Consider the following 23,004-nt stretch of genomic DNA (forward strand, 5'->3'; position numbering starts at 1 on the left):
ATCATAAATACCACAACGTTGACATCAGTGTTTCGTGATTGCACCTTTGAGTACATGGAATGAATTGACACCCCTGAACATGTTGCACTTACTTTCACTAGTCTGTGTGTAAAATGAAATATTTAAGATGGTTCATTCATACAGTATGTGTTGGATGCCATCGGTTAAAGTAGCTAATGGAGCCTCTGAGAAGATCCATGAGAAATATGTAACAAACAGCAGGTGTAGAAGAATGTCATGAATGAAATATAACAAAATGCAACAACAACAACTTAAAAGGAGATGAAAAAACATACACGAGACAGTGATAAACCCCAATAACCACATACCACAAGCACGCAACTCGTCATGAGATTGAGAAGGTTTTTACTCTATTATTATTATGAAGCAGGGGTCCGAGGATTGGCCCATGTGGAACTCCATACACAACTTTAGTTCTGACAAATTTAATGACATAAAACTACAAATGAGAGGCCTGGAAAACACCTGTACTGAAAATAAGATGGCAAACAGTGAGAGATTGAGGATTTGATAAACCAACAGACTACCAAAAGGCAGCACTTCAGTGGAAACTTTTTTTTCAAAAAAGACACTGATTACTCTGATAAGGCTGGTTTCGGTTAGAATCTGAAAAAAACATCATGTGTTCTGTAGAAACATTTCTTTCAAGTTGTTTATACAGTTTTACCAGTATGCTACAAAGGAAAAAACAAGTTTGAGAATTGGTGTACCTGTTATTATGACACATTTGTATTTTACATTGGCAGATGCTTATTTCTTAGCTGGACATCAGAGATCTTAGAAGAGAGCAAAAATTAAACAAACTCTAGAATATCATGAAATTTACTGTTACAACATCGGCTTTTCACTCTGCTGGATCAACTTTTGTCACAGTCAACACAAGATGAAGCACAAAGGTTTAGAAAGAAGTCTTATTCATGTAGATTGCTTCAGACAGATTGTATCTGTGGTCTGCATACTTCCCCTGAAGATGAACAGTTTGCTCACACTGGCACACACATTACACAAGGACGTCTGAGTAAAGACGACATACTCTGCTTATGAACGCTCTCAATACTTTTTTTCTTTTGTTAACCTGTGCACCTTGAGAAAGGAAGGATGAAGCGGCACCTTTTGATCTTGACCTTTTTAAAGTGCTTGATTCTGACCAATCAAGAAGAAGGAAAAGAGGTAAACTGTAAAAATCCTGAATTGATATTATTTTCAAGTTGCAATTGAGGTATTCATGTTGTTGTGGAACGGGCATAGTTTTAATGTAAATCTCAAAACAACCTTTGATGACGATTTCCTATTTAAAATCAAGTTTTTCCTTATTAAATCTGCACTGATCATCAGTTAGGGAAATTTTATGTTGTTGAATTCATCACCCAGAAATAATGTTTTTCTGATGTTAGTATGCTGCATTCAACACATCTTCTTTGAATGGAATATTTTTAAGTAAACTTTTATATACATAAGAAAATGTCACTCTCATATGGATTTATTTGAATGGTGATTGAGAAGTGGCCTGTTTTGGTGACTTGCAACTTGACCTGACAGAACGTAGCTGACTCGAGTCTCAACTTCAACTCATGACAGGACCTGAGTGGCGATGATTTGTCTGTGTTCATTTGTCATGTAGCTGAAAACCCATTCAAAAAATCCATTGACTTTGATAAGACAGACCCGGAACTGATTTCTGGGTTTTGGGAATCATTACCACAGCATTCTATTATAGTGCTGGTTGGACATCTTTGAGGCAAACTTTGTACTTTTTGCTCTACATTTATATGGTAGTTACTAGTTAGAATGCTGATTGAACTCTGCAGTTATCAGCAGTTGAATAAAAGAAAAGAGGCACCAAGTCCAATCCAAAAAATGGGAAGAGAATCAGGTATTGGCTTAATCAGACAGGCCGATAATCAGATCGATCCATATTACACAATATCTACTTTACGTTCATTTAAATATATGTACAATTTCCTTTTACTTGTTATGTTTATACTCAAGTACACTTATTTTTTAATTTAACTTTTAATAAAGTGCTCATTCATTCAAGTTCATTTCTAACAAAAATCTTTCCTTTTACTCAAATAGGGCTTTGGGTACATTTTATAACGCCGAATATCACATTACTGGTATAATATCAATATACTGCCCAACCCAATCACTGTATCAGGGAGATACCCCACTAGTGACCACGCCTTTATAGAAATACTGATAATCTGGGTTAAAAGTGCAAAAGCTCCAACTACGTAGTGCAGCTTTCACAGTATTTTTTTTTTATTAAATTGAAAGCTTTTCTCTATTTGCAACCCTGAATCTTCTCTGCTGCTGCTGCTTCTTCTGGCATCTTGTACAAACTGTAATGATTGTTTTTGTTCAGCTGCTGTCACCAGATGGACCTGTCCTTCACCCTGACCTCCTTGAACTCTTAAACAATTATACAATACCTGACTATGAGGATGGATCGTCTTCTCCTTGCAGTGTAACTGCGCCTGAATTCAACAGCTTGGGCATCCTGATCACCTACATCATCGTGTTTGTCTTAAGCATCCTAGGCAACAGTGTAGTCGTCTACGTGGTTTGTTCCATGAAGAAAGGTCGATCCAGCACAGATATCTACTTGATGCACATGGCAATGGCGGACATTCTCTTCAGCATCACCCTCCCGTTCTGGGGTGTCGATGCTCAGTCTGGTTGGATCTTCGGCAACTTCCTGTGCAAAGTCCTGTCAGGTTTTCAGGAGGCGTCAGTATACAGTGGCGTCTTCCTGCTGGCATGCATCAGTGTGGACCGCCACTTCGCCATCGTGAGAGCTACACGTGTCGTGTCCTCCCATCACCTGATGGTGAAAGTGGTGTGCTTTGTGGTGTGGGTGGTGGCTGGAATGCTGTCCTTACCCGTGATCATTCAGAAGCAGAGCATAGACACCATAGATTTGGGACGGACCATCTGCTACGAGAACATCACTGGTGAGAGCAGTCAGCACTGGCGTGTTGGCATACGTGTTATGCGGCACACAATGGGCTTTTTCCTGCCACTGGTGGTGATGGCGGTCTGCTACGGCTGGACCTTGGTGACGCTGTCTCACACACGCAATCAACAAAAGCACAAGGCCATACGCGTCATCCTGGCAGTGGTGTTTGCATTTGTTCTGTGCTGGCTGCCATATAACATAACTGTACTGATTGACACACTCCTACAAGGTGGAACAATCAAAGAAGGGTCATGTGAAACTCGCTACAGAGTGGAATTGGTGCTGGACGTGACCCGAGTGCTGGCCTTCATGCACTGTGCAGTGAATCCAGTGCTGTACGCCTTCATTGGGCAGAAGTTCCGTAACCAGCTGCTCTCAGCTCTTTACAGACACGGCGTCATCAGCAGCAGGCTCCGGATGGCTCTCAGGAAGGGCTCCGTCAACAGTACAGGGAGCACCAGATCAAGACTTACCTCTGCTACTATGTAAATAACGATGATGGATTATTCATTTACAGGCTTGGTTGAAGGTTTTTTTCATTTGTCCTTTAGTTTGGAAGAGTATAACAGATCCAACAAGCAAATTGTCAAATTTGATACTATCGTATGTACATAACTAAAGCATGCCACTGAAAACATTACACCTCGACTAGCCTGGCTGGTTGTTTGCTGCCTAGTTCCAGTCTCTATGCTAAGTTAAGCTAACAGGCTGCTCACTCTGGGCACGTTTTGAACAGACAGGCTTGAGAGTGATATTAATAATTTCGAATCATTATCATTATCATATACTTGGCTTAATGGCTTTTGATGCTGAGAGATTTAGCTTTCTTTGAAATGGAATTTTTGAGCGCAACACATTTGCAATACAGATATAGATAAGTTGTCAATGTAGAAAAACGTGATATCTCATGAAAGTATATAGTAAGCTGTAGCCATACTGTTGTTGCTTTTGTAACTGTTCAGTCATTGAGGACATATTGTTTTTTATGCACACAAAGCTTGTGTGGTTTTTCATTAAAGGGAAACCATTTACATCCTTTAATGACGTAATTTCCTTTTTAGTTCTTTTTTGTTTTTGATTCTGAGAAACCCTGGACGTGACTGAAGAACCGTCTCTTTTATTTTGCAATCTGTAAAATTTGACACTGTGAGGTTTTTGTCCTTACAGAAGTGACGGTAGTTCTGCAAATGGAACAATCGACCCTTGTTGTTCAAAAGTGTCTGTGATGGCTGGTTTTCATTTAGGCACACATTTAAGTTCTGGACAAACTGGCTGGTGTGTTAAACATAACGCTGTTCTCTGTAATCAATGTTATACTCTCAAATTGTACCTTTGCAGTTCACATCTGGCCATGATATAGAAGACACACTTCATCTGTGTATCTCAACGTGTGCTTTGATCACATGAATGCCTGTGCGTGTGCGTACCTGAGACAGGTGGCATTGTGGCTGGTGCAATAGCGAAGGGGAGGGGGACATTGTCTTCGTGGGAAATTGTGCAGCAGGCACCGTTGCAAAACAAAATGACTCATGAAGAGATGCTATCAGTTATTCTATTATTCTCAGCCCTGTCAGCAAAACTCATGCGATTGTTTTTCAGATGTTTTAAGATATGCAACTCAATATGCGTGCGTCATATACTGTGCACCTGCAAATGTATCTTTTAAAGGCATATCTTCACTGTTTGTGGTTTGTGGTTTAGATTGTAGCTCATACTTTTGTTAAAATAAAGCTTTAAACCCTAAACCACGTGCAGTTTCATTCATTACATTAACCCACTATCTCTGTGTTAGCGGACTCCATTTCTAAACCAACTTCAGCTGCTGTTGCTGTCTGTTAGCGGAGCAGAGAGAGACACTGAGCAGTCAGTGTGCATGAAGTCACATCTTTGGAGTGTTGCAGGAAAATCCGGCCCGGGTCCTTCACGAAGAAACCCACAGACCAGCAGAATGAAACAACCTAAACAAATCACCTAAAGGCAACCGAGAGCGTCGAGGGAAGGTCTAATTGTTCACGTCAGGTTGCAGTCCACTCACATATGGCCTAAATATGGCTCATAAATGTAAATTGTTACATTAGCTTTTTAAGAAGCTTCCATAAAGAAGCATATATTGTTGTTATAGTTTGCTATTCTACCCTTGAAAACCAATCCATGAATACATGATTGCCTCATGTTGTCTGTATGCTGGCCATGCTGCTTTTAGGTTTTAACACTGTTGCACTAATTACCATAGTGACAATGAAAAATACATTTTCAGCATCCATCTGTTCTATAAGCACTGTTGCAATGTGGCTCACAAGCCATGACTAACAGTTTATTTAAAGCAAAAAAAAGTGATTCAAGCTGGGGGTGGCTGACCTCACATTCATACAACAGGTTCAGCAATTTGTCTTTCTGACTTCCAACCTACAACCGTCCGAGTTGGTCTGCAAGTCTGTGAACCTCACAAGCAGCTACAGTCAGCAGCTGATTGAACAATTAGGGGCACTTAAAAGAAGACAGGAGTTGTATTTACTGCACGTTTCACAAAACTAACACTGTATAAAGCACAAAGTAATGAAGATGTAAACACTAATTGTTCACTATGTGCGCCGCAAAACTCCTGTGATCACGTGCGTTCATGTTTCGGAATGGATGGTTGTTCCATCGCACTTTTCCGTGTTTGAGGTAGTTCCTTCTTCCGAGTTCTGAGTGCAATGGAACGCAGCATTTGCTTTTCACAAAGATAGATGAGAGGAGGCGATTACCTTGAAAAAGGTTGCAATGTTTGCATGATTAAAAAGAAGAAATAAAAAGAGGAAGTAGAGTCTTAAGTAAACATAATTTGTCCATTTTTCTTATAGTTGACGATACACTTTTGTGTTTATGCCTAAAAAAGCGCATGATGCTTTTCCAAAGTTGTGCTCTGTCTGTCACGCTGCTCTATTTTTTATTATTATCAATATACAATATTACTATTATTATCTATTGTCACTTAACTCCCTCTATCTATGAACCCTCTGATGTGATATCATATGAACAAATGAACAAGAAAGAAAAAGAGAAAACACTTCCTGATTCATGAAATGCTACATGCTGACAAAATACAAAACCAAAAATATTTCTTGCTCAATTTCAAAAAGGATGTTTTATTGCAGTGCTTCGTTACCAGAGTCAGCCTTGAAAATGTTAATCATGTACATTTCATAAGCATATGTGTTTTTTCTTGAAAAGTAATAACAATAAATGTATTGTTTTTTGAATTCTGAGACATTGTGGCCACAACGGGAGGAGAATCATATCACTATTTTGGAAACTGCACATTTAAATGCTGTGAACTCTTTTACTTGAGGGTTATTTTATTTTTTTGTCATTACACCAGACAGTAGTGAAATCAAGATATCTCACTATCAGGGATATCTATCATCGTGTGTTTTCAAGTACAAGAAAGTGTCCGGCCCATCTCTTATACACAGGCACGTCTTTAGGCGCTGTACAAACTGCTGGTGTATTAAACAGAGCATTGCTCATTGTAATAAATATCATACTCGCAATGCTGTGTTCTGGCAGTCGACAGAAGATTTACGTGCAGTGGTTTGGCACCAGGAGTCAGTCGTCCGTCACAGTTTTACAGTTTGAGATAAATCAGCTCTCCCTCGTGTGCTCAGAACAATACTCAGCGTTCCTAAATGAGATCAAGCCATCACAGAAATAAGACATCAGGCTGCTCTGTCAGAAGATGGAGCCATTTTCCACCAAATCATTAAACTCCTGAATTACTGATCTTGACATCTTTTCCTGGTCTCATTAATAGATAGTGATTGGTGACATGTAATTTACTTTTTATTTTTTTAGGTTTTATCTTTGTGTTAAAACCACCTTTATTATAGATAAATAATACTGTGCCCCTCGTGTTAAACATGAAAGGTAGCTCACACATCTGTCGAATTCATACTGCTCTTTACTGTCATCACAACAAGTCAGTCCTGAGATCTTCAGACAGCTATGCCTAAACGTGTCCGTTATTTGACAGTCACATTTTCAGCTACCTGGAATAAATTTGATTATGTGAAAGAGCACACAGTTCTTCAAAAAGTCTGCAAAAATCTCCAAAATGAAATTGTCATAATAGCCTATAAATGCTCACAATAGCCTCTATGTATAGATAGAAGTTTTTGAAAACTGTATTAATCTCTTTGATGTGATTATTTTATCATCTGTTCTAATATGTAATGTGTTATCTGCATCTTGATGCTTGAGCGTTCTTGTCGGTAATCTCCCTGTCTCTTCATCGTTTTCATACAAAATAGTTCTGAACACAAATAATGTGTATTCTGCCTTTTTATTGTGTATTTCTTGTAATACAGTTTTAATGGCTTTTTCCTGGGTGGGGGCTGGGGGGGCGTGGCTAAGCGTGTACGTAGGCGGATATCATGTTACCATAGCAACAGCATAGCCACAGCTCGTCTGTGGACTCTGTGCGGTAAGCTAGCTGACTAGCTACCTGTGAATAAACTTCGCCGAAGTGGCCTGCTGATGATTTGTCAGTCACAGAGCTAGAGCGCTTACTTCAGGACTTTTAAGGTAATCCCGAAGTGTAAATGACGGATGATATTCATGAGTTAATGGCTACTGTTATCCTCCTGTTGCTCAGAAGGTAACGCTAGCGGTCAGAGCTACTGAAAAGATAGGCAGGCTAGTGTCTGACTGACGCAGCAGTGCTTCCGTTTCATTTCAAAATATAGGGACCGTTGAAACTTATAAAAAATGATATGGTGTTTGTAGGTTGTACTCTTGGAAGCAAAACACATTTATACGGGGCAAATTCACCATAATATTTTCCACATGATCCCTGGGAAGTTAGTCACAGTTGAGGGTGCTGAGGGTTCATTCTATATTCAATGTCTTAGTAAACTGTGTGCAACACACAGGATTATGGATTAATTTGAATAACCGGCATAGTATATATCAAGTAGTTATTAATGGAAATGTGTAACAGTTTGAAACTACTTTGCACTACAGCAGGTGGCAAATGTGATAATCAACACACTTCTGCAAGGAGATGAACAGGGAGAGAAATGTCCCAAACTGCCTTACAAAATCTCTCAATTCTCTGACTTGTTGATTAAGGAGTAACTTTATAAACTTTTTGAAACGCTGTCTCTGACAAATTCTTAATTATTTGGGCCTTTTTGTGAATTCGGTAACTGTTTTACATGGAGTTTTTTATTTTCTTGTGTGAAAAACATGGTGTCTGTGTCATAGTTTTAGGGGATGTTTCTGACCCTTAGGCACTCAAACTTCCCGTGTCCATGCAGTGCCCCCATTGGCTCTGTGAGAATCTCAGTCTTTTGATAATTTCTAACATACATCTATCATTTGATAAGACTGCTGTTGTTGGGTGTTTTGGTAGAAACCCCACATGAGAGCCTCCTGCTTTTTGTTTGAATACAGTGCTATTCGCCAAGGTGCAACAATGTTATTTTGAAAGGGCGAACCTGACACCGGAAGTCGTAACGCAACCACTAACTACAACTTCCCACATAATCTTTAGCCATTTTCACTCAGGAGCAAACATCAGGCTAAATCGTTAAACTATTGTACCTCGGTAGTTGTGTCTTTATGAGGGGATGCGTTTGAACCCGCACTAAAAAGTATGATGAGGTTTTACGTCTTTATTTTTAGCTAAGCAGCTAGCTACCGTCGGCCTGGTATCTTAGCTAGGTTAGTTAGGTAACACAGTTCTTCAGGTTAGTCATGAATTTGTCTCGACATTTAGCAGTCTAGTTGTTTTGTTGTTCGTCTCCAGCAGGGTCTGAACAAGGCAGGATGTCGAATGACCTCGCTGGCGTGTGGGAGGTGGCACTGAGCGATGGAGTCCACAGGATAGAGTTTGAACACGGCACGACCACCGGAAAGAGGGTCATCATCATTGATGGAAAGGTAACGTCACACAGCGTCTTAATACAAGGATAACAGTGCTATTAGCAGCTGTCTCTGATTCCTGGTTTCACGTCATTCTGCAGGAGATCCTGAGGCGAGACTGGATGTTCAAGCTTGTGGGGAAGGAGACATTCAGCGTGGGCAAGTCGGAAACTAAGGCGACCATCAACATCGACGCAGTCAGCGGTTTTGCCTACGAGTACACCTTGGAGATCAACGGGAAGAGCCTGAAGCAGTACATGGAGAACAGGTCAAAGGTCACCAGCACGTGGGTTCTCAACCTGGACGGCACTGACTGCAGGGTGGTCCTGGGTGAGCCTCTCTGTGTTTGTACATCATTCACCTGTACTTCTGTACTGTGACATGTAGGATCTGACAGATTATCTGGGCTGATGTTCAGCATTTCTCCAGTTGTAGGAATCAGTGTATTTTTCAGTAAGATTTATTAATTTAAAAAATGTGCCACTTTGGCTCTAATGCAGCATCCTCTCACACAGTATCCCACCAAAACACATCACAAGGAATAGCCTTCAAACACTTAATAATATGCATCGGCAAAGTGACTAGTAAGTAAATGTATCATAAATGTGGTGGAGAGGGAGTATAAAGTAGCAGAAAAACAAAATACTGAAGTAAAATACCTCAAAATTGTAATTAAGAACAGTACTGCAGTGGATTGTACATCATTTTGTTCTGAATTTTGACTCTAAGATAACATTTTTACTGCAAACGAGCATCAGTTCCAATTATCAGTTATCGGTCTCCTTGATTCCTGATAATCGGTATCGGCCCTGAAAAAGCCACATCGATCGACCTTTGTGACTTGTAAAGGTAGATGAGCATCTATCTTAAATTATTGTTCATGTCAAGGGTTGTTTCTTCATTCAGGTAATCAATCAGGATAGACATTGGCTTGATAATTAGCATAGTGTGACTTCTGCCCGGTCAGAAGCAGCCACTGATATTGTGTTGGAGCTGAGGCTAAGCTCTTTAACGGCCTTAAGCCCCTCGTTGTCTCTGTCATCTGGGCAGGTTAATCCTTCTTATAATTATGCTGCTTACAGCTGATCAGGTGGCATAACACCTGAAGCATGTGCATTACATAAGAAGTACGATACATTAGTGTGCAATAAATATTATGCAATATACATTCATAAATACGTTGCCCTTGGTAAATTAGAGTTTTAAACATTGTTCCTTTATAATTAGAAAAAAAAAAACAAGAAAATAGAGAGTTTAAAATTATGTGGGGGTGTTATTATTTCCTTCTTTGCAGATTTGTTTCACTGTTATTACTCAGAAGATATGTACATAAGTAAATATAAGCGTGATTTTTGTGCAAAAAGTTTTAAGAAGTGCATGCATCCCAGCAGGCTAAACACGAGGTGCTGACCAGAGGCAAACATTTAAAAATATAAAAATAGAGTCCAACATTTATTATCTCCCATGTGTGTTGTTTTGGGCACAAGACACAATATACAAGTACCCGTGCAGAGGGGTCACCTGACAGGTCATGTCAAGTGATACACTCACATACTACTAGACCTTACAAATACAACTGCAAAGAACCTTGTAAGTTTAACTAAAATGTACAGTATTATCTTAACCATCGGCATGTGCTATAAGACGACAAAGGTACTTGTATCACTTGCAATGTCACACATGGTGGTCATTTATTGGAGCATTATTGAATGTATGGACTCTTTTCTGTATTGGTCAGTTGGAGGTTTGCCAAGCAAAATGTTTGTCTTTCAAATACAGTGATCCTTTCAAAAGGTCTTTCATGAACTGGAACCACAACCGCATGTACTGATTAAAAGTGTGTTGACAGTTTGATTTACTTTTTCAACAGTTATTCCAACACGGAGAATGTAATGTTTTTCATCATAATCTCTGAGGTTAAGAAATAAATAACTTATTTGTTTGAGAATCTCAGAAACAAATTTTACAGATATATCTTTTTGTTTTTAGCCCACGTTCTGCAAATTCTGTCTATTGCTTATTTTTATTTTGTTGTTCTAGCTTGAAGTATCGTGTGAGCAGAAACTATTATGACGTATGTCAGAGAGGACGGATGTCGAGGAACCCTTGAAGTGATTCAAGACAGATTAATACAATTGTAGCAGTGCTCACTTTTTTGTTGTTGCATGAAACAAGATGATCAGATACACTCAAACATTCTCACACCACGCCCGACAGACATACATAGACTCTAACCTGGTTTGACAGCACTGAACCTGTTTAGCAGCAGTTGGCTGGAAGTCACATCGCATTCTGTTGTTGCCCAAGAGTTGCGTGTCTCATTGATTCAGTGTGTGTTTGTTTACTTTCTTTCAGAGAAAGACACCATGGATGTTTGGTGTAATGGACAAAACATAGAGACTGCAGTAAGTGTAACAGTAACTGATACTTCCTCATCTCTGGATTAAATTATATGGTAATTCTGGTGTCAAGGGTAATTCAAATCTACAGTAAACACATATCTCCTTAAGTAAGCACTATAAACACTTATACTTGTAGAAAGCCCTGTGGTTCTACATTTGTTTCTGCATTTGAAAAGCTCCAGAGCTGAGAATACAAACTTAAGTGATTCCTTTGATTTGTCCACACTTTTGCCCGATTTGTGCCTGCAGGGGGAGTTTGTTGACGACGGCACGGAAACACATTTCACACTCGGAGACCACAACTGCTGCGTGAAGGCTGTGAGCAGCGGGAAGAGACGAGACGGGATCATTCACACGCTGCTGGTGGACGGCACAGAGATAGCTGAGTGCACAGAGTGACTGCGTATGTGGAAGCGGAGATCTGGTTTGTACGTGTGACTCTTGGTGTCTGTGAAGAGTAGAGGAATCTCATATAAAGCTGTTGGGAGTCAGGGACCAACTCATATACACTCCTATGTTTGGATGGCCACGCTCGGGAGGGTATATTACCCATACATTGGTACTGCAAATGTTGTTGTGTAACTAATATACCACGAGAGAAAGACGAGACCTGCTGTCTGGGCAGTTATAGGGGACAGGATGCAGCCATAAATTTACTGTATGATTTACTGTATGAAAATGTCATTTTCACACTGAAATACTGTCTTGAGTTCTAAACATGTACTTTATACAGCTATAAATCAGAGGTTTTAAAAGTGGGCAGTGGGCCTCCACATAGTTTCTGGTGAAACTCATTGAATTGAGATGGGGATAACAGCCTTTTTCCTGTGACATCACTCTCAGGGTGGAAAGCTAAAATGTCATGCTGTTTTGTTCCACGTTGCAAATCCTACAAACGTCGGGAATCTGACAAATTTCTTCAATCAGCAACTGCAGAAAGAATAGATGATGAAAATCTGGAGGGACATCGGGCCATATTTTAAGGTAAAAACAACACATTTGATAACCCATTTGCTTCCATTAGACAACAGCTAACGTTAGCATTCAAGGTGCCACTAGTATCGTGGGCTAGGATTTGCTACGTGTATACAACATGTAACCTGGAACACATCAGCAAGACTTTATCCCAGGAGGACCCTTAACGTGTAGTCTTCTAGAATTCTGTGAGTTAAGACTTAAACGCCGTGTGAACACAGCAATGTAACATGAGTCTGCAACCTAGTGAGCACAGAAAAGCATCAATGACATAATCAGGATCCCACAGTGAACTAAGCTAGCCTTGGTCTAAAGGTGAGGTCCACAGCCTGACTTTGAAAACCCCTGATGTAAACACAGAATTTCAGTGCTGTTATCAATACTGGAGGCCAGATGTGCCATATTTATCTAACTCAGTCTGGCTTTGCCCTGCAGTCGTTTACATGAGCAGCTGGTGTTCTCTAAGTGTTGTTATTTAGTAGAAAACAGCCCCCCACTGTACAATAGCGGGGCTCAGTAAACCCGAGACTCATCCTGTTCTCCCTGCTCTCTGTGCTCGCTTTCTTGTATTTTTTTAATGTTGCGCAGTAGGAGGTCAAATACCAGGGTACAAGATTATTCCTTGAATGTAGCATCACTCTAGCGTGCACTGCTCGGGAGTGATCTTTGTGTGTTTTAGTCCTATGTTGACGTGTTACATGGAAATTGTATGATCAGCCAGTTGATATTACTGTAACATGTAATTAGCTTTTAGCAGGCTGCTGTAGATGTGTCAAAACATCCTCGTCTACAACTACATGGCTGTAACAACTTCATAGACAATCACTCAGATGTGACATTATTGCCAGTAGTGTATCACACACAGCTGAAGTAAATCGCTTGCTGATATCCATTAATACTTTGGAGACTGTGTCGTCCTCAGAGATGTGTGGAAGTCTGTTGTGCTGTCAAATGAACTGTTTTCTATGTACAGGCCAGATGATGATGTGCTTATACAGATTTAAAGATACAAATTTTTATAGTTATGGTTGTAACTTAAATAATGAACATTTCTCCAGCGTATCTCTGTTTGTTTACATTTTAAAAGAGTGGCATTTACTATTTATTGTGCACTAGTGAAATACAGTGTCTCTGGTTTGGCAAATAGAAAAAATAAACATCTTAGCTCCACCCACTTGACAAAGTCTCCATGACAAATGGGAAACATCATCCACTGGTCACTGCGAGATGCAGCAGAAAGCTCCAGTAAACACTAAATGGACCTTGAGGACATTTTTTTTTGTGGTCGAACTCTATCCAGGGTCAAGGATGAACTTAAATGCTCAATAGACTGTGATTTCAAAGACTTGTGTTACTGCATCATTAAAAATCTATTTCATATGTCCTATATAAAAGATTCATGTTAATAAATATCTTTCATTTTGTTTGTTGTTGTGCTACATGTTTGTAAAATGTGAACTGTATGATCAGGTTTTGCTGTTGAGCTTCATAAATGATCTTAATATATAACTTATTAGTAAACAGGGAAAAACAAGTATTAAAAATCATGATCTTTGTTTCATATTCTCTGAAGTGTTGTTGGGACTTTAGGTGTGTGTAGGTGTCATAGTTAGGTGTCAAAAAGAAACTGTTTGGATCAGGGGTCCCCAGAACTTTTTCCTCAGAGAGCCAAAACTGATCAAAATTTGTGTTTTTATCCCTCAGTAAAATGTAACTCTGGCAGAAAATGGAAAACAAGTTCTGATGTGGGATCCTAAAGAGCATTTTTATCTCACAAAAATAAAAAAACAGCATAAACTGTGATTCTGTATATATATATTTTTCATATACTTAAATTATTTATTTTTATTAGATTGAACAAGTTTGGCCCGAGGTCCCACTTTGATCTGCCCTGGTCTACATACTTAAAACAAATGACAAAGAATATGCATCACACTTAATTTACATGTTTTTATTTTGATATCAGCATCAGGCACAATTTGACACTATCATTGTTTTATGATCATTTTACATTCAGAATATAATCATATGTTTGTAACCATACCTAAATGCAGAACCCATAGCTGTCAACCAATGATTTCACCTGCTATATAAAGGATTACAATTGTCTTTGTAGAGTAAAAAGGCAAAATCAATTTAAACGTTATGTCATCACTAGTATAATATGTTCCTGTTATACTGATTGCATATATGGTATGATTATATAATAAGGAAAGAAATATAAAATATGTTGAACTGTAGTGACAAAATTCTCAATCAAGCTGCAGCTGTCCAATGTTCAGCTTTAAGAAAAACAAATATCTGACACCTTTGATTTCTCTGCACTCATATTGTTTCAATGTGGAATGCAATCAGCGATCTCTTTCTGATAGTAAATACAATTTAAAGGAAGATTCTTAAATTTGTTTGCACCACAACAAGACAATGAGAGACACTGAAACAAATCACTTTTCAGACCTCACAGGTGATAATATACTTGGGCAGAGCTTGATAACCACTGAATATGACAGAGATGTCAGGTCCGCTCACGCTGTCGTACATCTCTAGTGGGTCTTCCCCCACGAGAGGTGGCAGGATGAGATCCCTTTGACCAGCGGCGGAGTTTCCTGTCAGCACCTCGGCCTCCACAAAGTGCAGATACCCCTTCTTTGGCCCCTTCCACACTTCCATGGCCTTTTTTGGGCTGCTGGCAAAGTAGATGCCCTCTCCATATGCTGGGTCTTTAGTCAGAGGAAGACACCAAAACAAATTAAAAAAATTGTATTGTTTGTTTGTTATTACTATTTTATTACTGTTTTCTATGTTTTCCAATTTTAACCCCAGAAAATCATCAAGTACCAGTTGTAAAGAATTTCCATTGCAAAATTCTATTTGTAGTAGGAGGTATAATCATACCATCAGGTGGAGCGAACTCTGTGTGGAATCCGACCCGGCTAACCATGTCGATGAACTGTGCAGGGATGCACTGATACATTGTTTTAGGTTTGATGCCACCTTGCTGTTCTTTCTTGTGCTCAAAGAGCTTCTCTAGTGCAGCATTCTCCACTCTGTCCACCTAAAAGTACAGCATATTTGAAGCATGTAAGTACACACACTACTCTATTTGAAGAAATAAAATGTACAATTTGAAACTGCATAATGAATCTATGTGAAGACACAAAAAAATACAGTTTCCTACAACATCATCATGCATGTTGCGTTTATGTATACTGTACCTTCACTGGCCGCAGCCCCGTTTTTTTGAAGGCAGACATCCTGTCTGAGAACTCTCTGCTTGTGTCATCGACTGCCTTCTTTTTAACGGACACATCCTGAGATATCAACTTAAAAATGGTACTCTCTTCCTCTTTGACAAACTCCTTCTGGATGATGATGAGTTGGGCCTCCACCTGCAACCCAGCAACTGCAACATCTACAGTTGACTCCCCTTGTACGATTATGCTTGCACGACCTGCTTCAAATGACTCCTCGATGGAAACGTGATGCTCTTTAATTAGTCGGGATAGTTGTGATTGTTCCTCTTCACCGAAGTGTAGAATGAAGTTGTTGCAGATTGTGTAAGAGCCTGGGGATTCAAAGAGAATACCTCGGAGCCATTGTTCAGCCTCACGTTCTGCTTCACGGGAGAGGCCGCTCAGGCTGATCCGTGGTGTGGGATCTCGGCTGCGATGGAAGTCACTTTTGCCCTCAGGTTCTGGTGGGGAAGACATCGTAATTGGTGGAATTGTTGCAATTATCACATTCTCACGGTAGATTCTGTCAAAGTTATTCTGTAATTGTGTGTTCCACAAAAGGACCATTGTGAACAAATGCAGAAGAGATCATCAAGAAACAACATTTACATACTCTTTTTTGTGAAATCCTTGTCTGCACAAGATCTGTTTCCCTGATTAGAATTTGTTTTAGGTCACTATGCTGTGTGGAGCAGGCCACAGACACCACTGAAGGTAATGTAGGAATTATCAGCATTGTGGAAATTAATTCTTGATCAATCAATGTGGAAATTATTTTAAAAGTAATCCTAAATTGCTGTAAACTTAAAGGTTAAGTTCACCAAAATATGAAATTTCTGCATTATCTACTCACCTTCATGTAGATGGAAAGCAAAGCAGCATTGCAGCATTCTCCTAAATTACTTAAGTGTATACAAGTCTCTGGAAGGTCCAAGATCCCACATGTATTTTTTTAAAATGTATTTACATCCTTGATATATGGCTGAGTGTGTAAATACATGTGAGCTCACACTTTTAACCTGGCAGCTACAGTGAAGAATTCAGCTTGAAAAATTGTGTAAATAACATATTTTTAAATCAGTTTTGGATCTCTGGTCTTCCAGAGAGTTGGATTACACCTGGCGAATAGTTTCAAGCCATTTCATTCATGTTTTTTTTTTTAATTATTATTATTATTTTTATTATTTAAAACAAGTCTCCACATACTCCTTGTTTAGGAGAAAGCTGCAGAGCTGTTTGGCTGTAAAGCTCCAGAAATGGTTTGTGGGCCACGAAAACTTACCTAACTTTCATCAGCATGAGGATGAGGAGATAAAGATTGAACTTTAATTTTTGCGTGAAATGTTCCTCTAAGTCCACGATCAGTGCTGTGATATACAGTAGGATCACTTGAGCACCACGGTACTAGCATGAATTCCCACTAAGCTGGTAATCTGCACAATAGCTGTTCTACATAAGCTTTAGTGGTTTCTATGGTCACCTCTACAATGAAAAGAGATTTATAGAATCAGGGAGACAAATCATGTGCAGACATGAGTGTCACAACAAAGTAAAAGTAGTTTAATATCATATCATAGTTCAATATCATCCCCATTTGTACGTACCTACATTAAAGGAATAATAAGTGAAATATTGTTTTACCAGGTCCAGGTGTGATGCTGGGATGGGATGGCTTTTGCAGGAAAAATCGAATTTGCTCCTCAAAAGCCTAAAAAGAGAAGATCATTACTTTATTATTTATTTACTCTTTTATGTGAGACAATTCAGGGAGCATACACAACACTGAGTTATTCAGGTAGAAAGCATTGGCAACTGAACTTGGGGCGACCAGAAAAACACGACAAACAATTCCTAGCAGCTGTAGGGAGTGTCTCACACTGCATTCCACCTTACAGATAGATTTTAAATCAAAACATCACAGGTTTCAGATTTAATAACTTGCATTTAGCAGATTAAGATCATCTCAGATTAAAGGAGACATATTATGCTGAGTTTCAGGTTCACAATTTTATTTTGGGTTACTACTAGAATGGGTTTACCTGCTTTAATGCTCAAAAAACAATGTGATTGGTCAGCTCACACACACCTGAGCCAGTTTTAATCTGTGCTTCCAGTCAGCTCTTGGGCTGGGTATCACCAGGTACCTCACGATAACGATAATATCACGATACAGCTATTCTGCGATAATTGATATATTGCAAGAAATTTCATCCACGATTCATCACGATATCTGTGTCACTGAAGAAATTCAGAATTTATTGAATGCACTGAATCCATTTCACAGGAATTACAAAACATTGTCAATCAATTTCACATGAATGACAGCCAAGTAAACAAAGAGTGTATTGCACAGTGTCCCTTCTTAACACACACACTGACTACAACTATCATTAAAAATCTATATGTGTGGGTTTCAGAGCTACTTAAACCATTTTCAAAATTTTATTTGGTTGTATACCTATGTTTGAATAAAGATAAAGCTGTCCTCCGAAGAGGGGTGGTGGTGGTGGTGGGCCCAAAAAAAAAATGTTTTTTTTTTTTTTTTTTACATTTTTAAATATCGATATTTGGTACCAGTGTATCGATAACGTACCTCAAGACAAAATATTGCGATATATCGTAGTATCGATATTTTGGCACACCCCTGGTCAGCTCTGTCCGGTTTTCAGCTTGCAGTTACCCTCATCTTTACCGTGAATGTAGAAATAAATTATACAAATGTGTGACATGGTGACTTAATGTGATGTCAAAAAGTCACGGAATTAAAGGCGGGACCACTGCATGGCGTTTCAGGCACTTCAGGAACAGTGTTAACCGTGGGAGAGAAGAGCTCTCGTTTGCACAGAATTTGGGTTTTATAACTTTCAAGACCTGTTACATGTTCAAGGACTTATATGACACACTTAGGGAAAAGGCAAAATTGACAAAGCATAATAGGTCCCCTTGAAACAAACCTTCTAAGTCATTCCTTAGTACATAAAGCTTTGTGTTATGATTCCCCACCTGTAATTTTGCCCCCAGATGAAGACACACAAGACCCAATATTGTGTGACCAACCTTAAATGTGTAGTTGTCAGAAGGAAATATGACAAAATAAATGTCCATCTTCTGTGAAGAACTTTGAGCGAAAGTGGCCACTGAATTTGACATTATCTGGGCAACTTCTGTTTTGCTGAATCCGAGGCCTCCAGTGCCGATGGCAGGAAAAGCGATTGAATTGTGGCCCTTTTTGCTTGCTGACCACAAGCATTCTGATACTGATCTGAAAAGATTCTGTGATAAATAGATAAGTGGTCAGACCAATAAATGCAAACTGTCATTACAGTAAAACCTTAACAATTTATAGATAATATATACTTTCTTAACAGTATGTATTCTAGGCTTTCAGTTGTGCGATTATTTTGAATGAGCTGTATTTAATATTTGCTCTCATGATAACAAGAAAATGTAAGCGAATCAACTTATCAGATATGTTTTTGAGATGTGACTTATGTAGGACTATGAACATTATACACTGCCCTTTGTGTAAATTCCCCATATTAGTTCAGCATACTGTACCTCCTGCATTGTTTCTTTCCATCTTTCAGTACAAAAAGTGTGATACACCTCTTTACATTTCAGGTTGTAGGCTTGTGTGATGATGACATATCCATTCATATGAGCATTATTCATTTCAGTTTGCATACTACGACCAGCTTTGCTCAAAATAGCTTTGGAGATTTGTCCGCTTCTCAGGTCTCGGTTGAATGCCGTGTTAACAATGACATCTGTCTGAAACGACACACACACACACACACACACACACACACACACACACACACGCGCGCGCCATGAAGCGGCTGTTAACATACTCTTTAACTAAAAAGGCTTGTTCACACAAGCAGCTATTGACAGATTCTTACCTGCTGTTCCTCAATGTTACCCTTCTTCAGTGTCAGGCTGACATTTCCCATCTGAACAGTAGTTGTTGAGGTTTTGGCATCACCTCTGCTCGTGCCTCCTGCTGCCTGACTGTATGACATGGAATGTTGGGAGCCTAAAATCTGATGGCAGGCCCTCGACATTTCTTTGACTGTAGGCTCGTCATGGTTCACAAGCCGGATCTCTTTAGGACGATGTCCTGAAGACCTTTCATAGTATCCCTTCACGGCTGTCACTATGGCGTCTGCACATTGTGGCAGGGGATAGAGGAACAGTCCAGAGCTTATAGCAGGAATGGCAACACTCTTCAGATGGTTTTCTTTAACTTTGTTAAGAATGTTGTAAATGGCCATCTTCAACTGCTTTTCAGCCTGAGCGAGCTCGTACTTAGAGGCATATGTTGGAAGACGTGGGCCAACGGCATGAATTATCATTTTACATGGTAGTAACCCAGCACCAGTGACAACTGCATCTCCTGTTTGCAAGACACCAGACTTTCTGATGAGATCTTGACTCTCTTTTTGGATTTGTGGACCACCCGCCTCGGACAGAGCTAAAGCAAGGCCGCCGTAATGCTGAAGATTCTCGTTAGCAGCATTCACAACAGCTTCCACCGGGCAATTGGTGAGATCAGCCTTCCACACAGACACCTTGACACCTGCTGGAAGCGTGAACTCAAACCTTTTCTCTGGGGCAACAGTTGGCTTTTTCTGCCGTGCGAAATCCACTCCATCGAAAGTAGCGACACATCCAAATTTGCTGTCAATGACATCACTCAGAGCAGCTCCACATCGTCTCACAATCTCGACCGAGGGCCCATGAAGATCCAGCTTACTCAGCATGATTCCTAAACAGCTATAGAGAAATGTTGTGTGAGTAAATTGTACAATTGTTAAAGGAGACATCACCCGGAAATCGCAATTTCTCTCGTTAAATCGTGTATATTGGTGTTGGACCTCTGTTGAAACTTGCCTGAAAAGCTGGAGTTTGAAAGTGGCTTATTTTTTTAGCTTTGGCTCTTTTTCCGAACAGGAAGAGCGCACAGTAGTGCGCGTTCCTAAAGCACGAGATTTTGACTCTGCTCCTGTGGTGACGTTACCACAGGAGGCTACTTGCATATGCATCGGCTCACAGCCGTCCTCAGCCAGAGTGAGCACGCCGAATCTGCTTATTTCTCTGTCATTTTCACGCCATACATCGTCACCGCCAGCATTAAAACTCAGGTCTTACATGTAAAACACGAGTGTGAAAAGTAAAACGGAAAAAAAAAGAATTTACCATTCAGAGACATCCTGCTGTAAACGTGTCTCTTCCACCGTCTCTGCCTCTTCACTCTCCCGTTCGGTTTCCGACTCTGGCTCGTACATAAATGCCTGAATTCCGTAAGGTTCGTCATTTAGTGTGTGCGCCATGACAGGGGGCTGTTTATGTTTTGGAGTCTGTGTGTGCATGCAGGCTCGCCCCCCATTCCGGCTCTGTCCTTCCTGCGGCCAATCAACACGCGCCTCATTACATATTAATACAATGCACATCCGGACCGGTCAAAACCTCACGCATAATCTTGCGTGAGAAAGTCGCGGTATGAAAAAGTGTCAGAACAAGCTCTATGTTTGATTTTTTTTTCCTAATAAGTTTTAAGAATTGATCCAAAGCGATCCAAGAGGGACTGGATATGTAAAAAAACTCCTTTAATATATTTGACACTTGGTGATATTTACTCTTCAGACATCTGTTTAACTAAACATTTTATTTGTTCCCATTTGGTCTGATTTAAAAAAAAGAAAAAAAAAAAAGGTATCCTATAAATATACTTTTCAAAAGACCTGTGTGTGGGGAAATTTCCATTTGAACAAATATTAATGAGCATATTTTCTTTTAGATTATTGATTATTTGAAGTGTAAAGCTCATTGTTTTGTAACTATTAGGCTATTATAATCAAGTTAAAAGGATTTGTAACGTCTCTTATAATGTTGATGCATGATGTCCACAGCTGTAGACATTTATGTAGCCTAACACCTTCAAAAAAGCTGATTGGCATGATTTTTCAGATGTTTAAAAGTAAAAACAAACATGGGAAAAATATTACAGCGTTATTTAAACATTCAAGCATTAAAGGGATGAATGGACACTGTTGTTTTGGAGAAGAAATTTGAAACTATTACCTCATTAATATTTAAAATATGAAGGAAGCTGATCTCATAGAAACATGAAGTCCACAGAACACTGTTTGAAGATAGAAAAGGTGGCAGGGTCTGCCAAATATACAAACAAAGTAAAATAGTTTACATCTGTGTTGTCCTTTAGGCTCAGTGTGTTTATTCAGGCAATCAGTCATGAAAACAAAGACAGTTTTTTTTATTTTGTTTGTTTAGGAATAAAATCAGTCAATGAGCATCTTTCTCTTTACTTTCTGTTTTGCTTCTGATTAAAATGTCTTCCCCATAACAACACTGTGCACCTTTAAGTACCAGGAAACCATTTACACATACACTTTTACTGGTGTAAATAATCATTTTAAGATCTAGTACTGAAATATGAATGAATATGAAACATTGAATTATAACATTATACAGTGTACTTAACCATACACTTGTTTCCTCGTCCTTTACCCACAGTAGAGGGAGGCAGAGACAGTATAGAATAAATAGGTTATCCGACCTCTCTGTAGAGTTCAATGTGTTCATATATATAAGGTATAGACTATGTACTGAACACTCAGGGTACAGGGTTAGCTTGTTTATCATTTTACAACACAGGGTTGTAAAAGGAAATGCTAGGTGTAGTCTAGTACCTGTCCTGCTTGGCACTTGGTAGACAAGAAAGTAATTAAGCTTAACTTTCTTTTTGTAGAGCAGATGTACATGAACATTTTACACATGTAAACAAAAACTATATGTAACGTTACAGTTGTAGTCTTGTCGACTTTTCACCAACTGTGAGCTGCATATTTAAAAGATAATAAAAAGGTAAACACTAGGGCACTCAAAACATGATTATGATAATTAAAAAGGTACAAAAGAAGAAGATAGATGACATTATATGTATCGCTTGCAGTGCTAACAAGTTTGTTTTGACTCGTCAGACATTTGAATCATCGTGAGATTAATAAAACCGCCATTTTAAAAACAAATCGGACGGTTAAGTTGCAGTTAAGCGCGTGCAACCTGACGCACCATTTAACGTGGCAGCAAAACATTTAAGCTAGTTTTCAGTGACGAACAGTTTGCTAACATGTTTTTTCGACAAAGTATAACGTTATGCTTTCAATTTACAAGTGTAAAGCAAGTTCGTTGTGCGGAGATGTTCGTATACTCACCGAGCACACTGGAAAGTACCGAGGAAAGTGAAAGAGCAAGGAAAGGGTGCGGACCTCTCGGAATGTTAGCCAAGTTTAATGCCGGTGAATCATATAAGTTAACGTTACCTCGCTACTCGGACGACTGTTTCACATATGTCTTTATCGTGTGTCTGTATCTGCAGCCCATTCTGCGTCACAACCTCTTCTTCTTGGGCTGCACCCGACGATGAACGCCATAAACACTGTCAGCGGATCATTTCCTAAGAATCAAAAGTGAAAGTAAATCGGAG

General features: G+C 39.4%; 3 protein-coding genes across 9 annotated transcripts; 2 read left to right on the plus strand and 1 right to left on the minus strand.

The window, feature by feature from the left end:
- The first annotated feature begins 1,080 nt into the window (after nucleotides 1-1,080).
- cxcr2 (chemokine (C-X-C motif) receptor 2) lies at nucleotides 1,081-4,682 on the plus strand. The gene is made up of 2 exons (XM_030428850.1): nucleotides 1,081-1,191; nucleotides 2,387-4,682. The coding sequence occupies exons 1-2, from the start codon at nucleotides 1,120-1,122 to the stop codon at nucleotides 3,467-3,469; spliced, it is 1,155 nt and encodes a 384-aa protein (XP_030284710.1). The 5' UTR covers nucleotides 1,081-1,119; the 3' UTR covers nucleotides 3,470-4,682.
- A 2,704-nt stretch (nucleotides 4,683-7,386) lies between these two features.
- LOC115588681 (fas apoptotic inhibitory molecule 1-like) lies at nucleotides 7,387-13,824 on the plus strand. 5 transcript variants are annotated; one of them, XM_030429422.1, is made up of 5 exons: nucleotides 7,387-7,543; nucleotides 8,769-8,902; nucleotides 8,986-9,214; nucleotides 11,240-11,289; nucleotides 11,536-13,824. In XM_030429422.1, the coding sequence occupies exons 2-5, from the start codon at nucleotides 8,789-8,791 to the stop codon at nucleotides 11,683-11,685; spliced, it is 543 nt and encodes a 180-aa protein (XP_030285282.1). In that variant the 5' UTR covers nucleotides 7,387-7,543; nucleotides 8,769-8,788; the 3' UTR covers nucleotides 11,686-13,824. The 5 variants fall into 5 exon arrangements, with proteins under 5 accessions (XP_030285282.1, XP_030285278.1, XP_030285283.1 ...); XM_030429418.1 differs by having other exon boundaries at nucleotides 7,390-7,543; nucleotides 8,747-8,902; XM_030429423.1 differs by having other exon boundaries at nucleotides 7,390-7,543; nucleotides 8,772-8,902.
- Nucleotides 13,825-14,197: 373 nt separating this feature from the next.
- parp9 (poly(ADP-ribose) polymerase family member 9) lies at nucleotides 14,198-22,974 on the minus strand. 3 transcript variants are annotated; one of them, XM_030428459.1, is made up of 8 exons: nucleotides 22,841-22,974; nucleotides 19,397-20,270; nucleotides 19,053-19,265; nucleotides 18,552-18,767; nucleotides 17,136-17,202; nucleotides 15,477-15,955; nucleotides 15,157-15,316; nucleotides 14,198-14,981 (listed from the first exon to the last, which is right to left on the minus strand). In XM_030428459.1, the coding sequence occupies exons 2-8, from the start codon at nucleotides 20,255-20,257 to the stop codon at nucleotides 14,713-14,715; spliced, it is 2,265 nt and encodes a 754-aa protein (XP_030284319.1). In that variant the 5' UTR covers nucleotides 20,258-20,270; nucleotides 22,841-22,974; the 3' UTR covers nucleotides 14,198-14,712. The 3 variants fall into 3 exon arrangements, with proteins under 3 accessions (XP_030284319.1, XP_030284318.1, XP_030284320.1); XM_030428458.1 differs by having other exon boundaries at nucleotides 22,733-22,964; XM_030428460.1 differs by lacking the exon at nucleotides 22,841-22,974 and adding an exon at nucleotides 21,108-21,250 and having other exon boundaries at nucleotides 19,397-20,311.
- Between the last annotated feature and the right edge of the window lie 30 nt (nucleotides 22,975-23,004).

This window comes from Sparus aurata, chromosome 9 (assembly GCF_900880675.1).
Source record: "Sparus aurata chromosome 9, fSpaAur1.1, whole genome shotgun sequence".
NCBI classification, from domain to species: domain Eukaryota; kingdom Metazoa; phylum Chordata; class Actinopteri; order Spariformes; family Sparidae; genus Sparus; species Sparus aurata.